The sequence below is a fragment of the Gasterosteus aculeatus genome, chromosome Y (genome assembly GCF_964276395.1).
Source record: "Gasterosteus aculeatus chromosome Y, fGasAcu3.hap1.1, whole genome shotgun sequence".
NCBI classification, from domain to species: domain Eukaryota; kingdom Metazoa; phylum Chordata; class Actinopteri; order Perciformes; family Gasterosteidae; genus Gasterosteus; species Gasterosteus aculeatus.
Window position 1 is genome coordinate 10,314,421 of NC_135709.1, and position 26,553 is coordinate 10,340,973.

At 41.5% G+C, this 26,553-nt stretch overlaps 1 protein-coding gene across 1 annotated transcript in view; it reads left to right on the plus strand.

Moving 5' to 3' along the window:
- Positions 1–26,553, plus strand: part of LOC120812521 (cadherin-4-like) — an 87,942-nt gene that overhangs the window by 40,304 nt on the left and 21,085 nt on the right. The window contains exons 2-3 of the mRNA XM_078097983.1: positions 1,506–1,580; positions 12,508–12,628. Of these exons, the coding sequence (XP_077954109.1) occupies positions 1,506–1,580; positions 12,508–12,628 (196 nt within the window). The remainder of the gene's footprint in view (positions 1–1,505; positions 1,581–12,507; positions 12,629–26,553) is intronic.

Here is a 26,553-nt window from a genome sequence, read left to right on the forward strand (position 1 = left end):
GTTTTCAGAATGGAACCAGAGCGGTTTGGGTCAGTGAGAGTGCTGTTTAAACGCTGGCCATCGGAATAACTATAGAAAGAGCTGGAGGCATTTATAGTCAGAAACTAAGCAGGACCATTTGACCGTTTGCCGACCTTTAACCCTGCCATCAGGATGTACCTTTTGAAAGGACGCTAAGCGGAATTGCTCGGCTGACGCGGGAATGCAGATGGTATTCACCGCCGAAGCACACAGCTGCTGATGAAATGGACGTTCTGGAGCCGTTTTAGAATCGGTTTCAATTAACAGAGAAGACCTGGATAGAAACCGGTCGGACACATTGTTAGAGGACTCACCAAGTAACACTGGTTTGGAGCTGTTGGGTGAGGCATGTTGGAACTGTTGCACAGCGAGGAGCTGTGCAGAACTTGTGAAATAACTGAAAGTTTGGTTTCTGAGACAGTTTTCAGCTTTTTGCCTTTTTTTGCCACCAAAAATGTAATTTAATAACTTCGATCAAGCTTTGTACATATTCACCCTTTTGTTGTGCTATGAATGTCTTTGTAATTTCAACTTCTTTTCAGCTGTTGGATTATTAAACTGCTTACTTATTTGTCTGGCTGCATTCTAAACACCATCTTTATTATTTGCTCCCCTCAGGTATTTATCTGTTCAGGCAGAACAATCTCAGCAAAATAGTTTGATGGCAAAAAATGTTTTCTCAGTTTTTTTTAAGTCAAGATAACATGGGCGCAACGACCTCAGCAACGACCAGACCCGGTCGCTAGACAGTCACAATTAAAACCTTGCAGTGATGGAGCTGCCAGGTTGTGTGCTCATGCGCACAGTACTTATGTTACACACCTGCTGTCCAACGAGAGTTCATATTTTCAAACTGTAAAACATTCGCATCCACAGGGAGCAGAAGCAGGGGCGTCATGGAAACAAAGGTAATGGCCCCGTCATGGCTCCTTGATGCAGATTCCATTTTGATTCATCAATTATTCCCGACATGTTGTTAGATGTTGCGAACCAAAACAGGGTTAATATAGTCGCACCTGTGTGCCCAATGTTTGCAAGCAAGCAATGGCAACACGAAGTGTGTATAACATTGGTTTTACATTGAAAGCATTGCCCCTCCCACTCTACTGGATCCACTAATCCTGCATCAAACTCCTAGTGAGACGCAATAAAAGACTACATCCAGATGCCAAAGTAAAGCATTACGAGGATTTGTAACTGACGCAATTACTGAATTTAGTAAAGTAATTCCTTTCCAGATCCTCCGATGCATCACGTGAAATATTTCTGGCTTACCCATGCATGGTATTAGCGGGGTAATAACCACAGTCTATCTGTTAGTCTATCTATTAGCGGGGTAACAACCACAGTCTATCTTCAGCCATTTGCTAATGGCATTAGGGGGCATTAGGGCAGGGGAACTTCTCTTAGAGTTTAACAAGCTTCACTCCAGGTTTATATCATTATTGATTCTGTGCTCAGAGCTTTTTTTATCAATCCATTAGGGCACAGGCTGCAGCATGGCAGCCGTCCAGACACCGGCATTAACATCCCATCTCGGGGCCAGAGACACCGGGAAGGTCAGTGGAGTGTGTGTGTGTGTGTGTGTGTGTGTGTGAGAGGAGGGGGACATTAACTACTCTGTTGCAATGATTGCCATACAGCAGCACTGCAGTATTCAATTTTTACCTCTGTGTAAGATGGGAGTGAACTGCGGTAAAATTGATTACTTTCATCCTGTGTAAGAAGGATGTACAAACACTGTTTGTGAATATTAAAGTTTGCTTTGTATGCGAGGTGGGGAGAAGATTATTCGGACTTGGAAAACTTATCCAGGACATTACAGTGAAGGAGAAAATTGCCATAAAAAGCACTCTTCATTGCATTCATTGGTATTTCACAGAGTTGTGTTACAATTGAGCTTAAACAGGAAATATATTGATCTCCATTGAACTGAAATGTGCATATAAGAAAAGAGTTAAAAGACATTACCATCTTCATTTGATCTAGAAAAATGCAGTTTTTTGTTTACTTCTGTTAACTCACACAAGGGAGCTGTGCCTGTACAGTTCAGAGGGAACAAGTAACAGAGCACATAATGTAGGGTATGAATATTTTAAGAGTTGTGCATTCATCATACTTTGTTAATACAACAACCTATTCAGCAGCAAATTGGAAGATGAGTGGGCGACACTTCTGAAAGCTTTCCTTCCCTCATGTTGGAGCTCTTGCACAAAACCAGCAGCATTCATTATTGCTCAGTCATTTTTTTGGCACAGCCCTGCCATCAGCAAAAGACAAATTCTGAAAAGCTCACGAGTTGTCGTTAAATCAAACACTTATGGATTATTCATTAAAAAGTAGCAAACGGAAGACATTTATAAAGTGCCACCTCCCAACCTTTTGGCAGTGAATCTAGAGACCACTTTGTAAACACTCACAGTACGCGAGCTCCACCTCAGGTAATTGATCCAAGGACACGTTAGATCTCTTACTTTTTAGAATTATTTTTGCGTGTTTTTCACGCTTACAAAGGATTAACAACCCTGGAAACCATCAAATTCCCTCAGCAAACTTAAGTCATTAGAACTGGGTGCAGGATTACGGAGGGATGGCAGAAACATTCAAATGATTTGTTTTATACTTGCATAAAGAGAGACTGTCCCAACATATTGTAGTAGGCCATGTTTACTAAAGTAGCCTGCAACGGACCAACACTTCAGTGAGGGTCGTTTCCATTGGGACGTCACCTTAAAGGCACCACAGTTCTCGGACATGCTTGGAGTTGATATTTGCCAGATGACCTTAAATCCTCACACACTGCTCCTTTAAATGGGAATGCAATGCAATATAAGATTGAATTACTTGTTCAAACAGTGTTTTTGCACACACAGTTTTGTCCACACGCAAGGACAGAAATAGCTGCCTCTTTTCGTTTCACGGGAAACTATTTCCATAATTTTGCCTCCGGGTTAATTGCATAATCTAATCATCTATACAGCCGTGTCTAGCGTAATACATAATTGGTTTTGAGAGCTTTCCTCAAAAGGGAAATTAACATGAAGAGATATTGGTGTAGTCTCCTTGTTGCGTGACACCAAATACTGTACGTCTATTAGCTATCGCAACAGTGTTCATTCTGCTTGACGTTCATTCCCGAGATCTTCGTGAGGAACAAAGTTTTAGTCTTTGCATCTGGATCGTATAATGATGATATTAAATCACTGCCATATTCTTACCAAATTTGGTTGAGGAATGTTTAATCAACTACTTGAACAAGCAGTAAGTTCTTACGTGGCTTAACATTAGTTGAACAGTTGAGCTGCTTTTCATCGCCTTTTTTCGAAAGAAATAGTTAATCAAACACAAACACAAATAAGTTTTGTAAAAGAAGATCTGAAGCTGCTGCTGCTTGACTTTTCGGAGGTCGGAACAGGGACCCTGAAGAAAGCATTGATGGCCCCCGGGCCGTGGCAATGCCTGCCAGCCTGCCAATGGCTGCCTGTTCACAGTAAAAAATTTACACAATTATCATCTGGTATCAAGAAAAATGCAGCGTTGCTTTTATGTCTGCCGAGTCAAATAGTGTCGTCTCCAATTGAGTGGAACTGGAGTGACTCAAGCTGCAGTGGCAACATGAGATTCCGCATCACATATTTATCCATATTGTTTTATGTCTCCTAAAGGCAATGAGGCCAGACAGAGCTGCATGCTCGATGCTAATCTATCTAATTGTGCAACAGGGCTGAGTGCGAGCCCGCAGCTGGGAAGCATCCCGGAATATAATTCCCAATAGCGTCCTTTTGTCAGGATCAAATGGGATTGGATCTGCGACTGAATTTGAAAATGTGCTTTCCTATACCTCTTTAAATCGGCTTAGGAGCTCCCCCTCTGACACTCAGTCAAACAAATCACAGTGGCAGGGAAATGTTTTAAAATTGACTTTGTTGAAGAACATTTTCCATTATTGTAGATCCATGAAGCCTGAAGTCTCTGCATTTATTTGTTTTAAACAGTGTCACATAGTTTGAGTTTTATAGATTCAGCTTGTGTTTGAGCTTTGCATTGCTGAAAATAGAAAAGTATACATGAATAAATTCTGAATTTGTTTACGCTCAAACGTTATTTGTGTGGGGTTTTTTCAGCTCTATGATGCATGAAATGTTCCCTTGCTTGAGTGTTCTCCTGAATGCTGCGAATAATTAGGCTTGATTCTTTCATTGCTTTTCTGCAAGTAAGCGGGACAAAACAAACCTCTTTCTGGATGTATTCCTTTGGAAAATGTTCAGCACTTGGAAAGTTAACCAGGAACAAAGGTGGAGAACCAGGAGAAATGTTTGACTGTTCTGTGATCATACTATTATTACATTTCTAATCAACATATTTCCGTCAGGGATTACGTCGTAAAATTTTGTCACTGTGTAACGGTTCAAAATGAGGATGAAAAGATGCTCTTCGTTTCATTTCTTTTTCAATTATATTTTTTGATGATTCCAAAATCAAAATATACCACAATAAAATAATAAAAAAACAAGTCCTCAAAGTCGTCCGGCAACAAAATCCGTCTCCGCCGCCTTTTCCTTGGGCTCAGAGCCTCGAGCTTGAGGGGTATGATTCATTATGGTGACATCAACAAAAGATGCATTTTGGTGGAGGGGGGGGACTTAAACACCCAAATCCCAGAGAGTTAGTTTCATGGTGGTTATGTCCCCTGTCAAAGTAATGGATTAAGAGTAGCCGAAGAGAGTGAGGCACACAAATTAGGTGGTAAAATGTGGAACACAGAAAAAAACAAGGCAGAGGGATATAATGAGAAGCGTTAATTTGCATACTGCATAAGGTCCTTTTTGTAAGGTTACTTTAGTTTGAGTAATGTCTCACTCAGGGTGTTTTTCCAAGCAGCCCTTGGTTATAGTGTTCAACAGATAACTTGTGCGTACATATTTACATACTATACGTACATTACTGTATAGTAAGTGTATAGTAAGTGTTCATGGTGAATTTGACATCCATGCCAACAGATCGATTGGTATCAAAACAAGTTTAAATTCAGGTGTTGAGTAACCTTTCTGAGGCACAATCAGTATGAGTAATCATAGATGTACACACATTTTATTTTGCTTGTATATTTATTCATTTTATGTGTTTATATTGTTCATTTTCTTTGCTTGTATGTTTCTAATTGTCATCTAAAATTGCACCAATCACCAGAACAAATTTAGGTGAAAGAAAAGAGGCAGAATCTTATGCTCAAAAACCAGGCAGAACAGGGGAAGGTTTTGCATTGCTGTTTCAATGCGAGTGAGCTTTTGTCAGTAACGACTGGTTACTTTTGATAAATGGAGGTCGGCCCGGGAAGAGACGGGCCAACGAGGATAGATAAAGCGCTCCTAGAATGACCACCCCCACCGATATGTACGTGCAGCCCACTGGCCGCTAAACCCAGAGGTTTAGACAAAGGCTGAGTGACAACTCGTGCTTTGCGATTCCACCTCTAAACACTTTATCGCTTCTGGCGCGCCTCGGTGCTTCGCCCACTGATGCCGGCCTCCGATAGGCTTGTGTTTAGGAGCCCGCTCCTGATTACAGATATTGTATTGCAATTTGCGATCTTTGAAAGCAAACCGTGATAGCATCACCGTTCTAAAGTTAGTACTACCAACACCTGAAAGGGTGACACCTCCCCCATCAATATGGTTCAGTTTCAGCTTCAGTTGCCTGAGCATTTAATTGGGTTTCCATCCATCCATACACACACACACGTATATACGTGTGCATGTATCTATCTATATGTCTGTGAAAACAGTTTTTTTTTTTTAAAAACACCTCTTTCAAGGTGAACGAACATGCCATCTAGACGCATCCGAAGTATTGACCAGCTTGCCAACTAGAGGAGGGATTTGAGCGGACTGGCGGTGAGGAAATGATATTTTCAGGGTTACGCCAGCTCACTTACCTCAAGAAGTAAGTAAGTTACGCCCCTCTCCCCTCGCAGATGTTGGATTTGCATCGCAATGGGTACCGCCAGCCTGAACCACGCGCGGCGATACGAGTTTCAAAGTCTTGTATCGCTTATTTGGCAGCCGAGGCGAGGAAGCTCTTTAGCTTGAGTCACGGGACCACTGAGCTGTTGTCCCCTTGTTCTCCGAGAGGCGAGGACCTTTTGCTTGATGTTTGCTCAGCCGGCCGGGTGTCTATGAATAGAAATAGTTTGGTAAATATAGCCTTTGTTTGTGTATATTCCTCGACCCCCCCCCCCCCCCACACTTCTCTCACTCAACATGAAACATTTTTGTTCCTCACCGGGTAAACTTTATGTTTGGTACCAAATGAAATGGGATGCTGGGTCGATGTTACGTCACATCGGAACAAGGTGGCCACGACCTGAATAACTATGCTAACTGCTGTTTGCATGACAGCAGCCTGAATGAGGACACGGCTCATGACCACGTTAATTCAGTTACCCGCGTAATGTATGTAGACCATATGCCAAGAATGGAATGCCTTCATAGGAGAATTTATTTATTCAATTGTTTTATTATATTATTATGTGCGTACTAACCACTCTTCCACCTGGCCTCATTCTAAGGGGCTGTAAGTAAGAGTTTAGAATGTTGAATTTTTTTTTACGTGAGCTTCTTTTCTCTGCATTTCCATCAACAGCTCTGATATCGAGAAAGTGAACCAAGGCCAAGAAGTCTAACTTTAAAAAAAAGAATTAATCATATTATTTTAGTTTTGTTAAAAACAATGAAAAAATTGTCCCAGAGTATTTGCAATATAGTTTTTCGCAGCGCTTACTGTACTTCTATGTGCATTAAGCCCCACAAACACACTGTCCTTTCCCTGCTCATCTCATCGCTCTCTGTGTTTCTGCCTCTTTTTCCTTTGGGGCTGAGCTTCCTCCTCTTTTACTTTTCTGAAAGTGGCATTCACATGGTAACAAACACCATCTACAGCACCAAAGAACCTTTTTTTTCCCTCTCCTCCCCCTCTCGCTCGGCTGCTCCTCCTCAATGGCGGAGCAGTGTGTTTACTGCTCCAATGTTGTTTTCTTACAGGCCCAGCAGGTGTGGCCAGGGTTCGCCAGCCTGGGCCCGAAACCAGATGGTTTCATGTCTCAGGTTTTCCATGCCTGGATAACCTGCCAGCTGCATGTGTCTGAGGCCCAGCCTGATTGATTCCCCCCCCGGTTTTATCATGTGATGTAGGCCAGGCCTGAACGGGTCAGCCCGACCTATGCTGAGGTGTGTGCACTGACATTTACCTCGCCCTAAACTGAGGCAGTGCAAGACTAAGGGGGGATGTAGAGTGCGCAGGGAGAGACAGTGGCCGGATGAAATGTCAGGCTACCGCTGAACCATCGCGTCACACGCAAATACACACACACACACACACACAGAATAAAGCATATGACTGTACACCAGAGTTGATCTACATCAGTCTCAACAGACGATGCAGTGCAACAGTTACAGCTGTTTTTCTTACAAGTAATTTCTGCTGTACTTTAAACATAATTTGGTTTAAATACCATTGTATTTACCATTTTAACCAGTAGTAATTGGACACAAGAGACAGCTGCAGGTTGAATCCAAACAAAATGGAAACAAATTGTCAGAATAAATCCCCAAAAGATGCACTGTCCAATGTCTGGGTTGTTAAGGCAGCCGCAGTGTGCAGCTCAATAAAAAAATAATGTACCGATATAAATTCTAAATAATAAAGACATTAGAATGCATGAAAGACACGGACAGAAATGTTTTATTTCTTCTCTCCCATGCCTTCCTCAATACCCCTTTCCTCTCTTTCCCAATGTCTGATCTTGTCCACTCACACATACACGGACTGAACGTACTGGGAATCACACATCACAGAATCACAGCCTCCCACAATCTCTCCCTTCAATCTGGGAACCCATCGGCGGTTGGTTGGATGAGGTGGATGTAAGGGCCTGTACATCTGGGGGTTCCGGTGTAGTTACCCTTTTGTGTGTTGCTCCTTGTTTAGAGACAGATCGAGAACCTTTGATGCAAAACGGGAGATGAGAGTTGAGGTATGCACTTCACGAGCTATGTTTAAAACCAATAAAAAAAACAAATCATCGTCAGGCTAAACACTCTGGGTTCCAAGATAGCATTTTTTGCCCTTCATACTGAATGCTCAGCAGCATTCGATTAGTCAATACTCCGCGTTCCACAAACGGAAACCAGAAAGTTCCGCTGTTGCCTGAAGATTTTCGTTCCTGTGTGTGTGTGCAGAATCTCGTCCTTTCACTCTCTTAAGCAAATATCAGTCGTCGTGGCCCTTCTCCATCTTTATATATCAGACGCACAGTGGATTCTTGAGGCAGTATTGATTTCATCCAGAGGTGACATTCACTGTGTGCGCTGCCAAGTCATTGCCTTTAATCACCTGACTCGTCCTTCACACTTGAACTGCAGCGGTTGTCGAGCTATCAGGCGATGCTGCTCCTCCCAGATGAATATGAGTTAACCGATATCATCGGCTCGCTGCCCGCTGGTCGTCGGACGCTCTGACTCAGTCCAATGGCGTAGCAGTCTATATTGTTTCCAATCATCAACACATTTTTAATATCTTGGTAAGTTACTTTCTTGCACTTTTCACGTGTTTACTGCTCCTTGGAGTGGACCTTGCAGAGGGAACGTCATTATCTAAATGCTAGAGCTAATGTGTATGGATCTTTTCTCCTGATTGAGTATTTCTCGGGTGCACTTAGAAAGCTAACATAAACCTAAAGACCTGCACCCCAAGTGGCTGTCAATACAAAGCTGTATTTATTTCTCCCCCTGAAACTGATCTGAAAGCAGCCCCCAATGTCTTTTTCTTGCTGTACTGTCATTGTGGGAATGTACACATTGAGTGAGCTATAAGGAATGTATTAATGGTTGACATAGGTTAGGTTATGAATAAACAGTTGGATTAGATATAAAAAGTAGTAAATAAAGCATTGAAATAGTAATAGAGGTTATGGATCAATGGTTAGGTGAGTCAGGCAGTGTTGACCGCAGCCTGAAGTAGTGTTGAATAGCAAATAGGATGTGAAAGGGAAAGCAATCACTTGTATGTGTCAGTAAGGTCACAGGTGCTATACTATTCATTTAGAATATTATTCAGGTTTAAGTCTTTTCAAATGAAAAAAGTGGTTACTTCCTGTAACAGTAACATTGGCCGAGTAATCGAGTGGAAATAGGATTCCAGGTGTAAGTGCTTATTGGTTGGGATTGAAATGAACGCGCTCTCTGACACTTATCCTTGGCACTACCGGCCTATTTGCAGTTTGCCTCACTCACCCGCTCGCACTTTGCCCCCCGCGTCCCGCTAAATACTTTTTAGCTTTTTAAATTACTTATTTAGCTTTTTGGCTCGGTGTCGATCATCTCATTAAGCTGGCACACAATTACATTTTCTGCAGGTCCACCATTGCTCGAGCGTGATAATTGGTCCTGCTGGAAATATTGTTTTTGTGCAACTGAGGCTCTCTGTTTCCGCAAGACCCGACTTAAGTAATCCCTATATATCTATAGATATATAGAGCTCTGCTCTGTTAAGTCGCACCAAGCCAATCACAGCAGAACAACGACGCCTTTACAGAGACAAGATACTGACGCTGAAACTCACACAAATCTATCAAAATGCTGGAAATTGTGTCCTACATAAATCATATTTGTATTTTTGTTTTTATGTTTTTGTGTGCATCTGCAACTGTCAGTCCCGATGCTCACTTTCTGTATTTCAATGTAAAGATTCAGAACCCTTCTCTTCAGCTGTCTGATGGGGAAGTTAGGCCACAATATTTTCAATTCATTATACACATTTTGATCAGTATAGTCAGGAAACCGATCATCACAAAATAAAGGCCACTAAATCAACTGCAGAGGATGAGATGAGTCAACACACGTCACTGTGATACGAAGTGTATAATTTTAAGAGACAACCTATTGTTGTTGCAATTCCTGCATACAAGACTCGAGCCACACAGGAGGAGGAATAAACTGCAGAAACCACAGTGATGAAGGAGGAGCAGCTCAAGGCTTTTAGTACGTTTGGTGTGACTTGCATAATTTTTAGTTCCTACAATGGAACTGTGTTGCACCAGTCGTTCCTCAATCCATTTGTAGGTTTGTGAGGTTTGTGCTTCATTCATCCTCTTATTAGAAACCAAAAACCGAGCCAGCAGGAGAATGAAAATTTAGATTTAAATCCACCACGTGGCCAGAAACACAAAATATAATGAATGCTAATGTTGCAATGTAACTAAAGGATGTGCAAATAATCAACCGTCTGCTAACAAGTTTATTTCAGAGTTCAGAACCTACACGTGCGTAATTTAAACTTCTCATTTCAGCTCACGTTCGTTATTAGAAAAATACTACATAATATCCCGGTTAACTCAAAATGCAAAATTTTCTACAAAGGGCCCCTTTTCTTTTTACAGCTATTGCCCCGTGAAAGACAAACTCAAAATGACATGATTAATTTACCACCGATAAGTCAAACTGAAGCATGCCCTGTTTGCCTACATAAAAGCTTGAAGAAAGCACTGACATGGATCTCCGTCCTCTGTAAACGAAAGTCCACACAAAACGTCTCTTTGTGATATTACGTTACGCGTTTGTTGGGCATTAAAGCGGATGTTGTTGACGCCTGCTTATTTATGTATTTGCATGTTTGTCACACGTCGCCTCGGGCCCTTTAGTCAACTTGCCTGAGGTCATGCACCAGCAAGCATCGCGGCCCCCCAGGAGGCCTTGTGAGCCTCGTGTGACACCTGCAGGAAAAAAAAACACACCGAGTCCCGCGGGGTGCAGGGACATTACATGTAATAACCTCCGTGGCAGAACGTCTGCCAAAGCTTGTTCACTACGCAGACAGATCTCTATAGACGGCCCGAGCGCTTCTGCATGAATGCCTTGTAACTTACATGTTACAAGTGTCATATAACTGACACTCCACACTCAATGCAATAATTCAGTCTGTTGTTATTCTCATTAACTGTGAAAAATGTTCCAGGTTTTTTTTTTTTAGATCCTAATAAAATGTGGTGGAATAGCTGTAAACCATTGTTATTTAGTAGTAGACCTGCTTTTAAATATGTACCTTAGGGATATTTGCGAAATGACAATTTGTCTCTGTATAATAGAGAAGTGACATGAATAAGCCTCAGTAAAGTCTCCCTTCTGTGTCCTTTGTCTGGTACTGAAAGAGCTTATTGATGAAGATGGCGGCTTTGAGTGATTCTTGCGCAGTTCTGGTGCGTTATGAAGAGAAACATTTGGTTGTGAGTGTAATGGATTAGTCCGATATTGGTCTTGGTGAGACTCATCAAAGAGGTCATTTATTTTTTCTGTGAACGATAATGTGACTCCTTCATTCGGGTAATATGCAAATGTGTGCCAATATGCAAGTGTGTTATATCTGTCTGTGACAGACAGCAGCATCCACCTTTTTCCTCATCAAAGCACTTCTGATAGCTGAGGATTGTCTAGAGACACGAGGATGAGCAGGACAGTGTTAACTATTACAACACATCTCATGAATAGAAATCTCACCTGTATCAAGTCATAGTTGTTGTTTTTTTAGCCTTAATCTTGATCCAGTCAACAACATTGGCTTTTAATACCCGAGTGTAATTTTTTTTCCGCTTTGATGGTTAAAAAAATAGTATTGAAATCGACGAAGAATCCCTGAAAAAATTAAAAATATCTCTATTGCTATTTCATAAACAACATTACAAATAGAAGGATTTGTGTGTGTTCTGTCGGAGGAGAATTTGTTGAGCTGCATAATGTGAGTGTCTCAGGAACTCGGTGTGTGACCTTTCTTGGGAAACTCGTGACCTGACCAAGTCCACGAGGGCATCATGTTTGGAAGATAGGTGCCTGGACTGACCCGTATCCTGGTCTTCTTCTCTTCCGTCCACTTAGTCTGTCAAATATGATTCACTAGGTCCCATTAAGGGAGGGACATGAGTGTCTCCCAACGACATCTGTTTTACAACTAATCTTCCTTTTGTTGGGGGTCTTCTGTTTTCCTCTTCCTCGAACCTCTCAGAGACGTATAAAAGCTCCTGTGCTCCCCCAGAAACTTGGTCAGATCTTCCTGCTCCTGGGGGGGAAGGAACAATCTCCCCCTTTTCAGCTGAATTGTAGTCATTTGACTCCTGTCTGTACTGGACTGTGTTGATGATTTCTGTATTCTTTATCGTTTTCTATTAGTAATAAATACTTAATCTCAAAGCAAGCTCAAGATACTTTTGATTTCTCACAAGGGCTAAATCCACAAATTTCCACCACACGTTCCAGGACATATACATCTACTGCAGCCGTGTGCCAATTCTTTGTGTACAACCGGAATTAAAAATGTAGAAGAAATGCTATTGACGGAGAAGATCCAGCCTCCCTGCCGGCGCTGTCAGGTGTCTCTGCGCGGAACGCGCGTGTGTTCATGCGCATCGATTTGACCCGGCTTCTGCTCTGTGTGTTTCAGGTTGCCCGTGTGGGTGGCCAAGAGGATGGAGGCCACGAGGGCTGTTCCCCAGGCTTTCAGGTCAAACACTACCAGCTGGCGTTCACTGGATCATTCCAGAAAGGCCAGGCGCTTATACAAGGTCAGTGCAAACGGAGTCTCTTAATAATGCTTTGAAGTTCCCTTTCTCTCTCTCTCTCTCTCTCTCCCGCTCTCTCTCTCTTTCAAACGATGGCATTTTGCAACACAAATCTGTGGGTTTGCATGCATGTTTTAGTCCTCACATTCATTACTATTCTTGTGACGTCTATTTACAAGCCGCAGCGTGTTGGGTCTTGGCGCTAAACAGATGAACAACGACATTATCTGTCTCTGCAAATGAATTATTCCCCTTCATTGGGGGGGTATTTCTGAACGTTTTTTCTTCTTTTGTTCTTTCCCCGAACAAAGTTTGGGGCTGCTCAGTGTGTGTATGTGTACGTACTGTGCGCGCTCGCATCCCCGTTTGGATCTGCAGTCCCGGTTGACTCGGCCCCCTACAGCCTCGCAGGGACACTATGGTATGAATGCAGGAACTTGTGTTTGTCTGATCTCAACTCAACATTGCTCCCTGGTCAGGTGTGCTCCTCTGGAAGCCTGCAGGCCTAATCAGCAGTCGGCTCGCCTCGCTTTGAGCTTTATTGCTGCCGGCCGAGTCTCTCGACGCAGGTCGACATGGCGCTGCTCGCCTTCTGCAGTTTGTTTCAAAACTGAGGAAGTTTTTACTTATTTATATGCTCAATAAGTGATTTACCTTTACTTGGAGGGGGTTGTGTAGTGCTTTGGTGCACATTCTGATGAAACCGAATGAAAGTATGTAAATCAGTCGGACGGTAATCATTTAGAGTTTGTTAACGCAGTGTGTCATTCATCGTGGAACTTGATTTCATTCCTCTGTTAGTAGTATCGTTGTGCTGAAGCTACACCAGTGTTTCTCAAACTGTGGGGCTTGACCCTCCAGTGGGTCGCATCGATAAATTCAGAATTATTTTATTTCAAGAATTTCCCATATTACAAAAGTACGAAGTACAGTGCTGCTGAAGTACAGTGCTGCTGTTACTACTATTATTATTTAGATGGTTGTACATTCAATTTGTTTACAATATGGTGTTTTTGCCCCATTATTTGAAAAAGCATGGATAGAGTATATAGAAGGTGTCACAAAATACACAAAAAAATTCAACATGTACAATTTTGTTGGGGCAGTGGAGCATGAACATCTTTTTTCCCCCCCAAAGTGGGTCGTGTCAGAATAAGTTTGAGAACCACTGATCTACTCACTCTGCAGAAACACATTTACTTCTTATAGTTCCACACGGTCGTGCAAAGCTTGCAGAAGTATTCCTAGACTGCCCTATTTTCTAGCTGGCCCTGGACCGTCAATTAGCTTTTCCAACTGAAAATATATCATTTCCTACCTAGCTGGCAAAACACAACATATCAGAGCATTTTCTTCTTCAACCTTATTTTTGGGATTTATTGTGTTTTATCTGGTCAGGCATTGAGGCGTTTTGTCATCTGGAGGTTCAGCGGAGCGTGTAGTAGGAGACAGAACTCAGTTCTGCTTAAGTGCTCTGCTTTGGGGCCGACAGAGTGGTTCTATTTCCTTGAATATGCTCCTGTCAGCAGAAACGCCTTTCACCATAGGGGGGTCCCAGTGCTCACAAGAAGCCAGTGGTCACACAGATGCGCACACACACACACACACACACACACACACACACACACACACACACACACACACACACACACACACAGCAGAAACATCAAGTTCAGGTATAGAGCGGATTTTCACTCTGTTTTGTTTTTTGCATAGATGCAAAGAAATGCACACCCGAAAGGCCGTATGGTTTTTGATCACTTTAAATTCAAAGCACAGAAGGAGCTGAGCAGCACATCAGAAAAACAATGAAACAATGAATACAAAACACCCATACGAAAGCAAATAAAGGCAAATGATTTTAGCATTCAACTCAATTGATCCCTCTGATTATGTGGGTGACTCATCAACACCACCCGGATGGATGGATCAAATGAAAGCGGCAATCAAAGCAAACACAGTGTCTCTACGTCTGTTTGGAGGCATTATCAGCTAGGATTTCAAAAAAATGACATAAAAGAGACCCATTGCTGTGAGCGTAACAAGGTGTCGCACTCACTGGTATGAATGGGTTTCAGTGGGAGCGTTGGTACGGTTTTTACCTACCGACCATTTTGTTACATTTGAACAAACCGTCTGCTGAGAGGGAGCATGATACTCAGTGCCAGAGGCCAAAGCCAGGCCCAGTGACACATGCAGATGTATGTAAATTCTGCTCAGCCCTGTGCCACCTCCTCTAGACCTCCCCGTGTAATTACCAGCGATGGGGCGGTCTGTTAGCAAGAGATACCTGTTGGCACAGACCCGGGTTCAAGGACATTCATCCCGTCGAATGGCCGCAACCGACGGGATGAACATTCACTCTCCCCCTCTCTCTCTCTCTCTCTGGCAATCTCACACTTGATGCATCTCCTGCTCCGTCCGTCACGGTTTCCTCTTTCTGCCTATTCGTTTTGCTCACTCCTCCCGTCTCCTCTCTTCCAGCTAGTAACTCCTTGCATGAAAATTTGATGTATTTAAAAAACAACGTAGAGACGCCTTTTGCTCCATGTGTAAGAGGCCTTCATGCGGAGCCCTGCTGGATTATATGATTTGTCTGTGCTCTGTTAAGGGTGCCATCGTTCAATCCGCGAAATCGCCCCAATGCACGTTTTTTTTGCGACTCAAACCATCAACGTGAAAATCACTTTCATCCAAGTATCTGGATGTGATTTGAAGGATGATACAGATAAAACTTACATCGGTACATCTGCACTGCAGGGATGAAGTGTTACGCAATTAACCTCACATTTCCCGCAGCCTACAGCTCAATTTGAAAACCATTGTTAACAAAGAATAAATTGATTTAAAACATTAAAGGCTTAATAGAAAAGCCTGGAGATTGCTTTTTCACCCAAGGAGTTGAGTTTATTCCAGCGTAAGAGAGGTTTTACCTGGTGGTGAGGATCACCATTTCTGCTGAACGAAATGAAATATGGACTTCGAATCATGAAATAACATCAACGGAGTTGATCCTTTTTATCATTATGTCAATGAAATGGTGTTAGTTTCATGCATTTGTTTTGTTTCACTGCAACCATAAGGGAAGGAATCACATTACACACATCTAGATGATGTGTATGCACCATGAAAATAAACGTTTTTTTCTTGGATGCTAGTCTACCCTCATATTTAAAAAAACAAAAAATGTGTTCACAGGGTCGAGGCGCTTTGGGGAGGCCGGGCGGTGAATGACATTTACTGAGGGGAAAAATTATTTTCTTCGTTGAGAAATGTTAACTTATCCGTTTTTTTCCCCCTCTCACAGAAATACAGCAAGGAGACGTATTGATTTTGAGATGGTGTTGTAGCTCACCTTAGTTTTGCAAGCTGTTGTTTTCTTGCTTAGCCGGCGCCGCTTTCTCCGAGGTGGCTGTAAAGCCTGGCAGGCTGTCAGGAATAATTGCACTTCATGATACCATCACTTCATGATCTCCGCTGTTACTGTGGAGAAACCATACTTCTTCATGAACATTTATACCCAGCGTTGCCTTTTTCAGGAGGCCATCATAAGAAGACATTATTTCACTCTTAATTTAGGCAAACCCAAGGTGGGAGCTCGCTCTATATTTCTTTCATGGCGTATAGGGCATGCGGCGCTGACAGCCTATAAAAAGTGGAGAAGAAATGTGAAGAGCCCTCTTATCTGTATCCTGCAGAGGAAGACCACGGCTCGGTGAGGCTTTTCCTACAATCCCACCACCAAACATAATTACTCCTTGAAACATGGCAGCTTTTAGCATCCTCTAAAGCATCACACCCATTCACAATGTGACTTTACAATACATACGTTAAGTAGACGCTCTTCTCCAGCCTTGGCATTGCCAGCAGTGACACTTCCACTTGCTGTTTTTCAGCAGTAGTGCGTGGACTCTGAGTTGTCCTGCCTGGCACACGGCCCGTGGCATATTAACTGCTTTGAGCTCCGAGTGCTCCTTGTTGGCACTGCTGCTTGTCTCTCGGTTGTGTTGCCTCCAATTTTTATCATGGACCCAATTTAAAAGTACTTGAATCCTGGTATAGCCGAGTGGTTGTAGAAGTCTGACAAATGGAACCGGTCCCTCGTCTATTGCGTTTCCGCTTCTCTCGTACTCGCTCTCTAGGTTTTTGGGGATGAAGTTTGCTTTCCTTCCTGCTCGGAGCACACAGTGTAGTGTTGTTCTGGGGATTTGTTGCACCGCAAACGCAAATAAATTTAGCAATACAACCTGAACGTGATGTTGCAAAAAGAGGACAGCCGAAGGTAGGGCACGGAAGAGCGAGAGAGAGGAACGTGACGCTACGGAGTGGCAGCAAATCCTTTTATGGCAGATTTTAATATCATCAGTCACAAAAGAACATTTTGGACTGCGATACTAAAACAGGTACCTGTTACCTGCATCTGTTTGCTGCTATGTCGCTCTTTTATTCAAAACGATATGTTTAGTGTATTCATGCAATAGAAGCTATGATTCAAATAGATAAACACCATATATCTAGGGGCCAATTCAAATTCTTTTGCCATGAAGTAACACACTTTATGACATTATGGACAGGACATATCTGTTCAGCTCCGCTTGATTAGAACTTGGGTTTTAACTTGTTTTGACCATCATTTCTTTTCTTACCAAATAAGAAGTTATCATGTCAAATGGTCCCTTTGACTGACGGCCCTTCGCATTTTTGTGCGTATTAGCAGACACCGTATTATTACCAACATTAACGGTGCAGTTGCTTTTGGTTTACATAATCTGCTGAACAGTTATTGTTTTTGACCAGTTGAACGCTTTTAGTTCCATACTTTTTCAAACTGGATGGCTAATACTTTGTATGCTTAACTCTTATACACAGAGGCTGCATGATACAACGCAACTCTGATATTCTATGACCTATAAATTGAAATTGGAAACCATTTCCTAAAACCACATCCAGCAGACATGAGGTCGGATTAATAATCATGTGTTTCAGGCCAATTGATGAATCATATTTGCGGGTGGCAACAAAATGGCTCCACATCAACTAATGTTTGAGTTGTGTATCAGCTGACTAAAAACATCCAGTAATATTAATCAAAGGTGCACATGATGGCTTTTACACGTCTCACTATCACTCTGCTGATATGCTGATTAACTCTACCTCCTCAAAATGTTGATAACTCGGATTTGACCTATTTATAAAGCTCATGTATGCATTTCTTACAAGTGGAATTGGTTCTCCCAGTCTTTGATTCTTTGAGCGCTCCCCCGTAGCCTTTCTCACCTGCATAAACATTTACATAGGAATGGCAAGTTCATTGATTAAACCAGCCTTATACAGTGTTACCTTTCAATTAACTGCACAGCATATGTGTTACCCGTTCCTTTGCTGACTTATGCAGCCTTAGTGGCATCAACTCCCCAAGTGTTTGCAGATTTAAAGAATCCACATTATTTCACCCGTATTGTGGGACATACAAGACAGTGTCCTCTGATGTTATTGTGCTTTTCTTCTACAAACAGTTGGGTGGGCTCTGGGGGCTGAAGAGAGAGAGCCATATGAGTCGCTGGTGCTGGCTGCTTCTTGGATATCAAACGTGCATGTGGGATTCTTCTGATGCTTCTTTAGTATCAACTGCCATGGACGGGGATGAATCCTTCTTCACCAAACTTTAAGCCAGCGAGGATAGCATGCCACTGCAGACTAAAGTTGCATTTCTTATTGGTCTTTGGGACAATTCCAATGGTAGAAGACCTTTCTTCACAACAAAGCAATTTAAAAAGCGAATTTATGCATTTCATTACCTTCTCATGTGGCGACCTCCTCATATATATTGGGGTTTAATTTGTGAATCTGTAAATAAGACTTTGTTCTAGTCTTCCAGTCCACAGTTTAAATGTCGGACCATAGCAGATATAGTATATATTTAAAATAGTGTATAGTGTCTTCTGTCTTACGTGGGTAGTTTGCTAAAAAAGATATCAAAGAAATCAAACCACTATTATGGTATGGCGTGTCAATTCTGTTACCGTTAAGTCATCATGAAAAGTTGTCATAATCCAAATGGTTAGTTACAAAAACTCTCTCTGTGTAAGTTAAAGATTTGACTCCTTTTTCATGTATTGTTTGACAGACTGTAAAAAAATACGACTGTAAAATCATTAGCAGGATATTCATTAAATACTAGCTGGTACGACTCGGTGTTGAAACACATACAGATCATGCATTAGGTCAACTCAAAGCTTTACTTTTACAGGCTTGAGTTGTATAGTCTAAGGTGCCAAACAGCTATGCCCCCCTCCTCAGGGGAGGGAGGCCTAGAGCAAGTGAGAAAGACGGTGTTTTCATTCATGATTGGAGGAGAACAGAGGAGAGGAGAGCACTTTGCTTACAGCTAAACGAATAAACTTTACAACAGAGTTTCCGGGATACTGTCCTGATCCTGAATTGATGGAATTATTGAAGCTGAACTGTTCATCACACGAACACCGTGTCTCAGGTCAAAAGGAACCAGACCTTCTGTCCACTCAAACACAAACATAGCAACTTGTCTCTGGAGAAACTGCTTGGGTGTTACACTAGTAGCTTATTTTAGCTTTTACAGTCATGTTTTGTTTTTGCCAGTAGATTCAATTAGAGTGTCACTTACTCATATACTGAGCATTCTGTGAGTGATATAATCATTTACTTTCTTTGTTTGTAGGCTTTACACACGTCTTTTGTCAGCAATCAAACAAGCAACTGAGTTCTCTTTTCTTGTTGTCCCAAACGTACAATTCACGCGAGTATCTGCACCTAATTATTTTAAGGTGTCCTTCTATATTTTCTTTCCACGCTACAAAAAGTATTACTCTAACTAGAAAATGCATTTCCTGGTGAAAATGCGTTGGAATGCAAAAAGCTGAAAGCTGAAATGAACTTAAAATTACTAAAAATACAGAAACTTCAAAGGGAATTTTAATACATTTGCTTAAATTACAGATATTAGAAAAGCTGAAATTAATTTGAAATTGCTGAAATTACAGAAATGGGAGAAGCTGAAATGAATTTCAATAGATTTGATGAAAACAGCTGAAACTAATTTGAGAAATTGCAAAAAAATACAGAAATGAATATTACAAAATTGCTGTTAATACAAGCATAAGAAAAGCTGAAATTATTTGAAAGAACTGCTGAAAATACAGAAATGTGAAGCTAAATTTCAATAGAATTTCTAAAAAATACAGTGTCAGGACCTTAAATGAATTAAAAAAATACAGAAATAATAAAACCTAAGATGAATAAAAAGAGGTTTTAAATTGTTTGTAGTAATATTAGAAGTAGTATTAGTTACAGTTTTAATTGTGGTATTCGTAGTACTAGCAGTAGAAGAAGTAATAGTAGGTTTAGTATCAATAGCAGTAGAAACAGCTGTAATACTAATACTATTAGCCATAGTAATATTTGTAATAACATTAGTAGTAGTTGTAGTTTAATAGTAGTAGAAATACCAGTAGTATGTAGAAGTATCAGTTGTAGTAGTACTACCAGAAGTATTAGTAATATTCATAGTGGTTGTAGTAGTATTTGAAAGAGCAATACGTATTTCAACGAAACCGCTTCATTCTGAGCTTCATGGTCAAGGTACAGATAATCATTGAGGCTTGAGGCTGGAATTGGGTGAGGGGGGGTTCGGAGATAGAATGTTTGTTATTCAAACTAAGAAGTTTTTAATTAATAGGCCTCATCACATACATTACAGTAAGAATTCCCTCCATGGGGCTTTTATTTTGAAATTATTGGATTGGGTGGGGTGGGGGGGGTGTAGATAGAGAGAGGGAGGGTGAGAGGGTGAGACAAACATTAAGACAAACAATGCTCCATGTGACAAATCTCGTCAAAATCCTTTGATTACCCTCAGTTACTTATCCGGATTTATATCTTCAAACAGCTCGTGTTACAATTGAGATTAATTCAGAAGATAGGGTTTAAAGCTGCATCTGATTTGGTGTAAACCAAAACACTGGAAATCACTCACTACTGTATTTCCTTGTAATTGCAGTTACATTTACCAAAGATGTGAAAGCGTTAGTTTATGGTTTTCACTGATTCATTAATAGCCCACATGAAATGACTATTAATGATACAATGAAGTGCTTAATATTCATGTTTCCATGGTTAATGTATACATTTAGTTTCACAATGTGGTTTTCCTCAGCTACATAACAAGCTAAACCATTCCTTGTCTCCATTTTCTCTCTTACTCCTTCCACCTCTATATTTATCTCGTCTTCTTCTTACGTGTATCTTAATTCTCCAGAACGGAGATTCAGGATGGCCTCTGATGGTTTCATTTGCGAGACATTTCTTTCACTTTTCCTCATCAAACCAAAGGGTCTGAAACGCTGTTCGGTCTAATGAGAGATTTAAATGTAGGCGCTGGCATGACATTGAACAAGGTTGCAACACACATAACCGCTGTGCACGAAAACAACAGCATGTGAAGGTGCAACTGTGTGTGCAGATGCTGTAATGAAAACGGGTTATCTTTAAAACCTCCCACATCCCTTTTGACTGCACCAACAATGGCTATACGTCAACAAGGGCTTCGCCCGGGCAGGTCGAGTGACCGGTGAACTCACTTTCTGAGGAGATAATGATGGCCGCTGTCCCCATATAAGTGACGTAATTGCCTTGTGTCAAAAGTTTAGCTCTTAACCCGCATGCTACTTTCCTGTCTTCGGCTCGCTTGGCCCAGAGCCCAGCATGACTCCTCTTGTGTGGCCGGGTAAAGGGCTGACCAGCTCAGGAGCTCACCACGGGTGTTACTGGAATCCTGAAAGCCCATTGATCGGCCTGCATGCTTGGATGCGTCTGCTGGTACCTGTGCATTGTCGGATATCCGCCCGTATGTTAAATTACGTTTGCTTATGGATTTGTGTCTGTATTCCTTTGTGTGTGTGTGTTTTGTGTGTTCGTGACTCCAAGCTGTTTGATTGACAGGATTGGGTGTTGCTTGGGTGGGTTTAACCAGGTTGGACATTTATCTCCCCCTCTGCGTCTGCTAGAAAAGACCTATCAAAGCAGCCGTGTCCTTATTTGCACATATGCTGCAGGTCCAGTGGTGCTTTTATATGCACAGGAAGTACATGATGTGTTATGGAAGAGGCAAAAGTCACGGCAATTCTATAATGTATGAATGCTAACAGGTCTACCGTCAGTGCCATCAGTATTTTGCTGATAGATGCACCGCCCCTCTCATCCATCACGCTCATCACATCTTCTGTTGCGGTTCTGCATCCAAACACTTCTCAGCCTTTCCCATCATCCACACAGGGATTCAGTACAGGCGGCTTGTTCCAAAAATCAAAGTTGGCATGCTCTTAAGGGCTGTTTGTGGAATTGCCAGTATACTCTCTGCAAATGGATGGTCAGTCCTCCCCAGCATCCTAGTTTGTGATGGAAATTCGTGGATTAAGCCCTTGTGAGGAATCAAAAGTATCTTAAACCCGCTTTTTGATTAAGTATTTATAACTAACTAGAAAACATCAACACAGGCCAGAAGTACAGAAGTTAAACAGCATCCAAACAATAATTGAAGGGCTGATTTTTAAACACAAACAATAAAACGTTTTCACTCATTATCCGGTGTTCCCGTCTGGAAATGCGTCATCTCTTCATAGCCAGTGATGGTTTATTATTGATCAGGTGGCCGTGCCCATGGCATGTTCCTCAGTGATTGATTGTCTTGCTGGTTTTCTGATACATTAATGGTTTTTGAGGCGGGAGAAAAAAATGAAATGACTGTCAGTCTCCCAAGAAGTCGGTCGGAGCAGTGAGGGTGGCTCATTGCAGCGGCCTCTTAAAGCTGCTAATGAATGACTGACTAGATCTTCAGTTGTCTAATTTGCTGATTTTCCGCCCTGAATATAATCTCATAATACCCTTTTCTAATGACGGAGGGATGCTGCACAATATATTCAGTATGCAACTGAATGACCTTCCGTTTTCTTTATATGAATAACCCAATTATGTTGTGTTTCTCCCTGGCTATCCTCTACTCTGGCCCTCTTAAATGGGGCGCTTTGAACTGCGACAGACAAACAAATACGGAATGATTGAAGTGGGTTGCGCTGGAGTAAAACTCCCTAACTCCCCTCAGATCTGTAGCTGTGAATAACCTTGTCAAGCACGGCTTCAGGAGTTCTCAATCACATTGATATATTGATGCATTTTCATTTATATTTCCACATAAAAACTGTCTGGAGCGTTATAATGGATTTTGGAATAGAAATTTAAATTAATTTATATTTAAGCAGGTGTAACCTTGAAGCGGGCAACTTCCAAGACGAAGCCGTGGGCCTAAACATTTCCAGCTTGCGTGAAGACAGCAAGATGTTTACTTCTGGTGTCAGTGTTATGTATGCGTGTTATTTTCTTTGAATAACCTTGAACGGTATATATTTTAAGCTGAGAACATGAATCCATTCATTAGATGCAACTGAACATCGTTTGCCTTTTACTGCACTCCTACTCCTCTTACTGTACTTGCTGAACACCAGATCACAGATTGGTGTCAGAAGATCTTAGTGATCTTGAAGGCTTATGTAGTGGAAGCATATCAGTGATATACTTTGGCCCTAAACCATGTAGTCATTTATAGGTGAGCAGTAGGATTTTGAAATTAATTCTCTGACATACTGGGAGCCAATGTAAGGATTTAAGAATTGGTGTAATGTGCTCACATTTTTGGGTCTTTGCTAGAACTCTAGCAGCAGCGTTCTGAACAAGCTGGAGCTGCCTGACAGTTTTTTTTGGAAGACCTGCAAGGAGACCATTACAATAGTCTAGCCTACTAGTTATAAAGGTACAAGTGTTTCTAAGTCTTGAGCTGACATGAGCCCTCTAAGTCGTGCTACATTTTTGAGGTGGTAGTAGGCCGATTTTGTTACTGATTTGATGTGACTCTCCAAGTGTAAATCTGAATCCATAATAACCCCCAGATTTCTGGCTTTATTTGATGTTTTCAGGGACAGAGAGTGAAGGTGTTGGGTTACTTTAAACCTTTCTTTTTTAGCACCAAATACAATGATCTCAGTTTTGTCTTCATTTAGTTGTAGGAAATTTTGACACATCCAGTCTTTGATTTGCTCAATGCACTGGCACAGAAGATCTATGGGGCGAAAGTCGTTTGGTGATAGCGCTACATAGATTTGGGTGTCATCAGGGTAGCAATGGTGGTCAATTTAATTTTTTTGCATGATTTGTCCTAGTGGGAGCATGTAGATGTTGAATAAAGTCGGCCCTAAGATCGAACCTTGGGGGACTCCACACGTTACGTCGGTTGTTTCTGATACGAAGTCACCAATGGAAACAAAATAGTTCCTGTCTTGTAGATATGACCTGAATCAGCTTAAGACTGTGCCTGAGAGCCCCATCCAGTTTTCCAACCTGTCCAAAAGTATTGAGTGGTCGACAGTATCAAATGCAGCACTGAGGTCTAATAGCATTAATATTGAAGTTTTGCCAGAGTCTGTGTTAAGACGGATGTCATTTACAACTTTAATAAGGGCCGTCTCGGTGCTATGAAGAGGTCGGAATCCTGACTGGAAATTGTCGTGGCAGCCAGTTGAAGCCAGGAAGTGATTAAGTTGTTGTAGGACAACTTTCTCAATTATTTTACTTATGAAAGGTAGGTTTGAAATTGGTCTGTAGTTGTTGATAATAGAGGCATCCAGGCTCCGCTTTTTTTAGGAGAGGTTTAATAACTGCAGTTTTGAAAGCTTTTGGGAAATGGCCTGTCTGAATAGTTATTAACTATTTGCAATACGTCTGTTGCTAGGCAGTCAAAAACATTCTTAAAGAAGTTGGTAGGTAGAGCATCAAGACAGCAGGTGGATGGTTTTAAATTTGTCACCGTTTCCACTAGAGTTTGAGAGTCTATGGCATTAAAGCTTGTCATCATTGCTGTGTTACTTTTGCCTAAATAGGATGGTGATCCAACATTTTTGTTTGAGATATTAATGGCGCGTCTGATGCCTTCAATTTTATCAGTATAAAAGAACGCAAACTCATTGCATTTCTGTGTGGAATGGAGTTCAGGTGGTATTTGTGTTGGGGGGTTGGTCAGTCTGTCAACAGTTTCAAATAGGGTTTTTGCCTTATTAGTGTTGTTGTTAATGATGTTGGAGAACAATGTTTCCCTAGCACTTTTTAAGTCTAAATTGTAGGCCCGGAGGCGCTCTTTATAGATGTCATGGTGAATATGAAGTTTTGTATTCCGCCAGATTCGTTCAGCCTTCCTGCACTCTCTTCTCTGGGCTGTTACAACAGCAGCTTTTCTCCAGGGTGCCTTTTGCTTACTTGAACTGGTTTTAACCGTAACAGGTGCAATGTCATCTAAAACATTCAAAATTTTGGAATTAAAGTTGTTTACAAGATTATCAGCATGACATGGGATTAGAGGTGGTAACGAGGAGATTACATTTTTAAAGAGTAAATTAGTATGTTCATTGATGTATCGTTTTTTGACAGTATTTGATTTTGATTGTGTGTCAGGAATGAAAGAAATATTAAAGAAAACACAGAAGTGGCCAGACAATGAGGGATCAGTCACAAAAACATCCGAAACAAACAATTTTAACTTAATTAACGTATGTTTGTTTACTTCCGGTTTACTTCCGCGACCGGAGGTAAACCGGAAGTTGACCGCGGAAACAAAACGGCCGAAAGCCGCAGTCAGTTACCTCAAGATGGAGGGAGCTTTTTGCATTGGAACTAAAACAGAAGGGGGGTGAGTGGCAAACGGGCCACTTACACTGGGTTCCCGCGGGTCCTTAAAAAGTCTTAAAATGTCTTAAATTAAAATTCTGGTAATTAAGGTCTTAAATTGTCTTAAATTTCACGTAAAGTTGCTATAGGTATTACATTTTTTGCCGGTGTGCTTAATGACGATGAGAAAGCACAGTGGCGCATCGTAAAACATCTAACAATCTAAGTATTGTGCGAAATGAGTCTCCGCAATTGAATAGCTGTTTACGGTACATCGGCTACAGACACTGACATCAGGCTGCGTGTCACCATTACGCGGTTGTCGATGTGAGGTTGAAAATGCGAAGAAGATGGGGAAGTGCAAATTTAACGAACAAGTGGATGGAAGAGGACGCATTTAGGAGGTGGTTGGTGCCGGTTGAAAACAACAATGAGGCAATGTGTAAACTCTGCAAAAAGACCTTTTCATTAGGGACCATTGGGCTCAGAGCCGTCGAGTCGCACATGAAAGGAGGAAACCACCAGCGATACGTTGCAGCAGCTAGCCATAGCGGGGCCAAGTTAATCCCTGCATTGTTTACAGCACGACCTAACAACGTTACAAGTTCAGACGCCTCCTCTCAGTCGGCTGTAACAAGTTTCATTTCAACACCAGACACCCAAAAGGCAGAGGTACTGTGGGTTCTCCATACTGTGACGAGGAACAATTCATTTAAATCTATGTGATCCCATTTGTGTTTTCAAACAGTTATTGTTGGAATGCATTAAGCATTCCAAGTATTGTTCTTCGAATCTTTATTGTTGGAATGCATTAAGCATTCCAAGTATTGTTCTTCGAATCTAACCCCCATGGAGGGAATTTTACTATAGTGTTTGTGATGAGGTCTATCGATTAATAGTTTGAAAGACAAACATTCTGCCCCCCCCCCACACCCAACAACTACTAATATCACTAGTACAAATAGTAGTGCTACTTCAACTAATACTGCTACTACCATTACTAATACTACTACTAGTATTTCAACTGGTATTAATACTAAATGACTCTCACTACTACTAATAGTAGTTGTACTAAAAATACTATTTCTACCAGTAGCAGTGACCCAGCAAATGATATTACTACTATTATTACTACTACTAAACATACTACCAGTATTTATACTGCTATTAATACCACAACTACT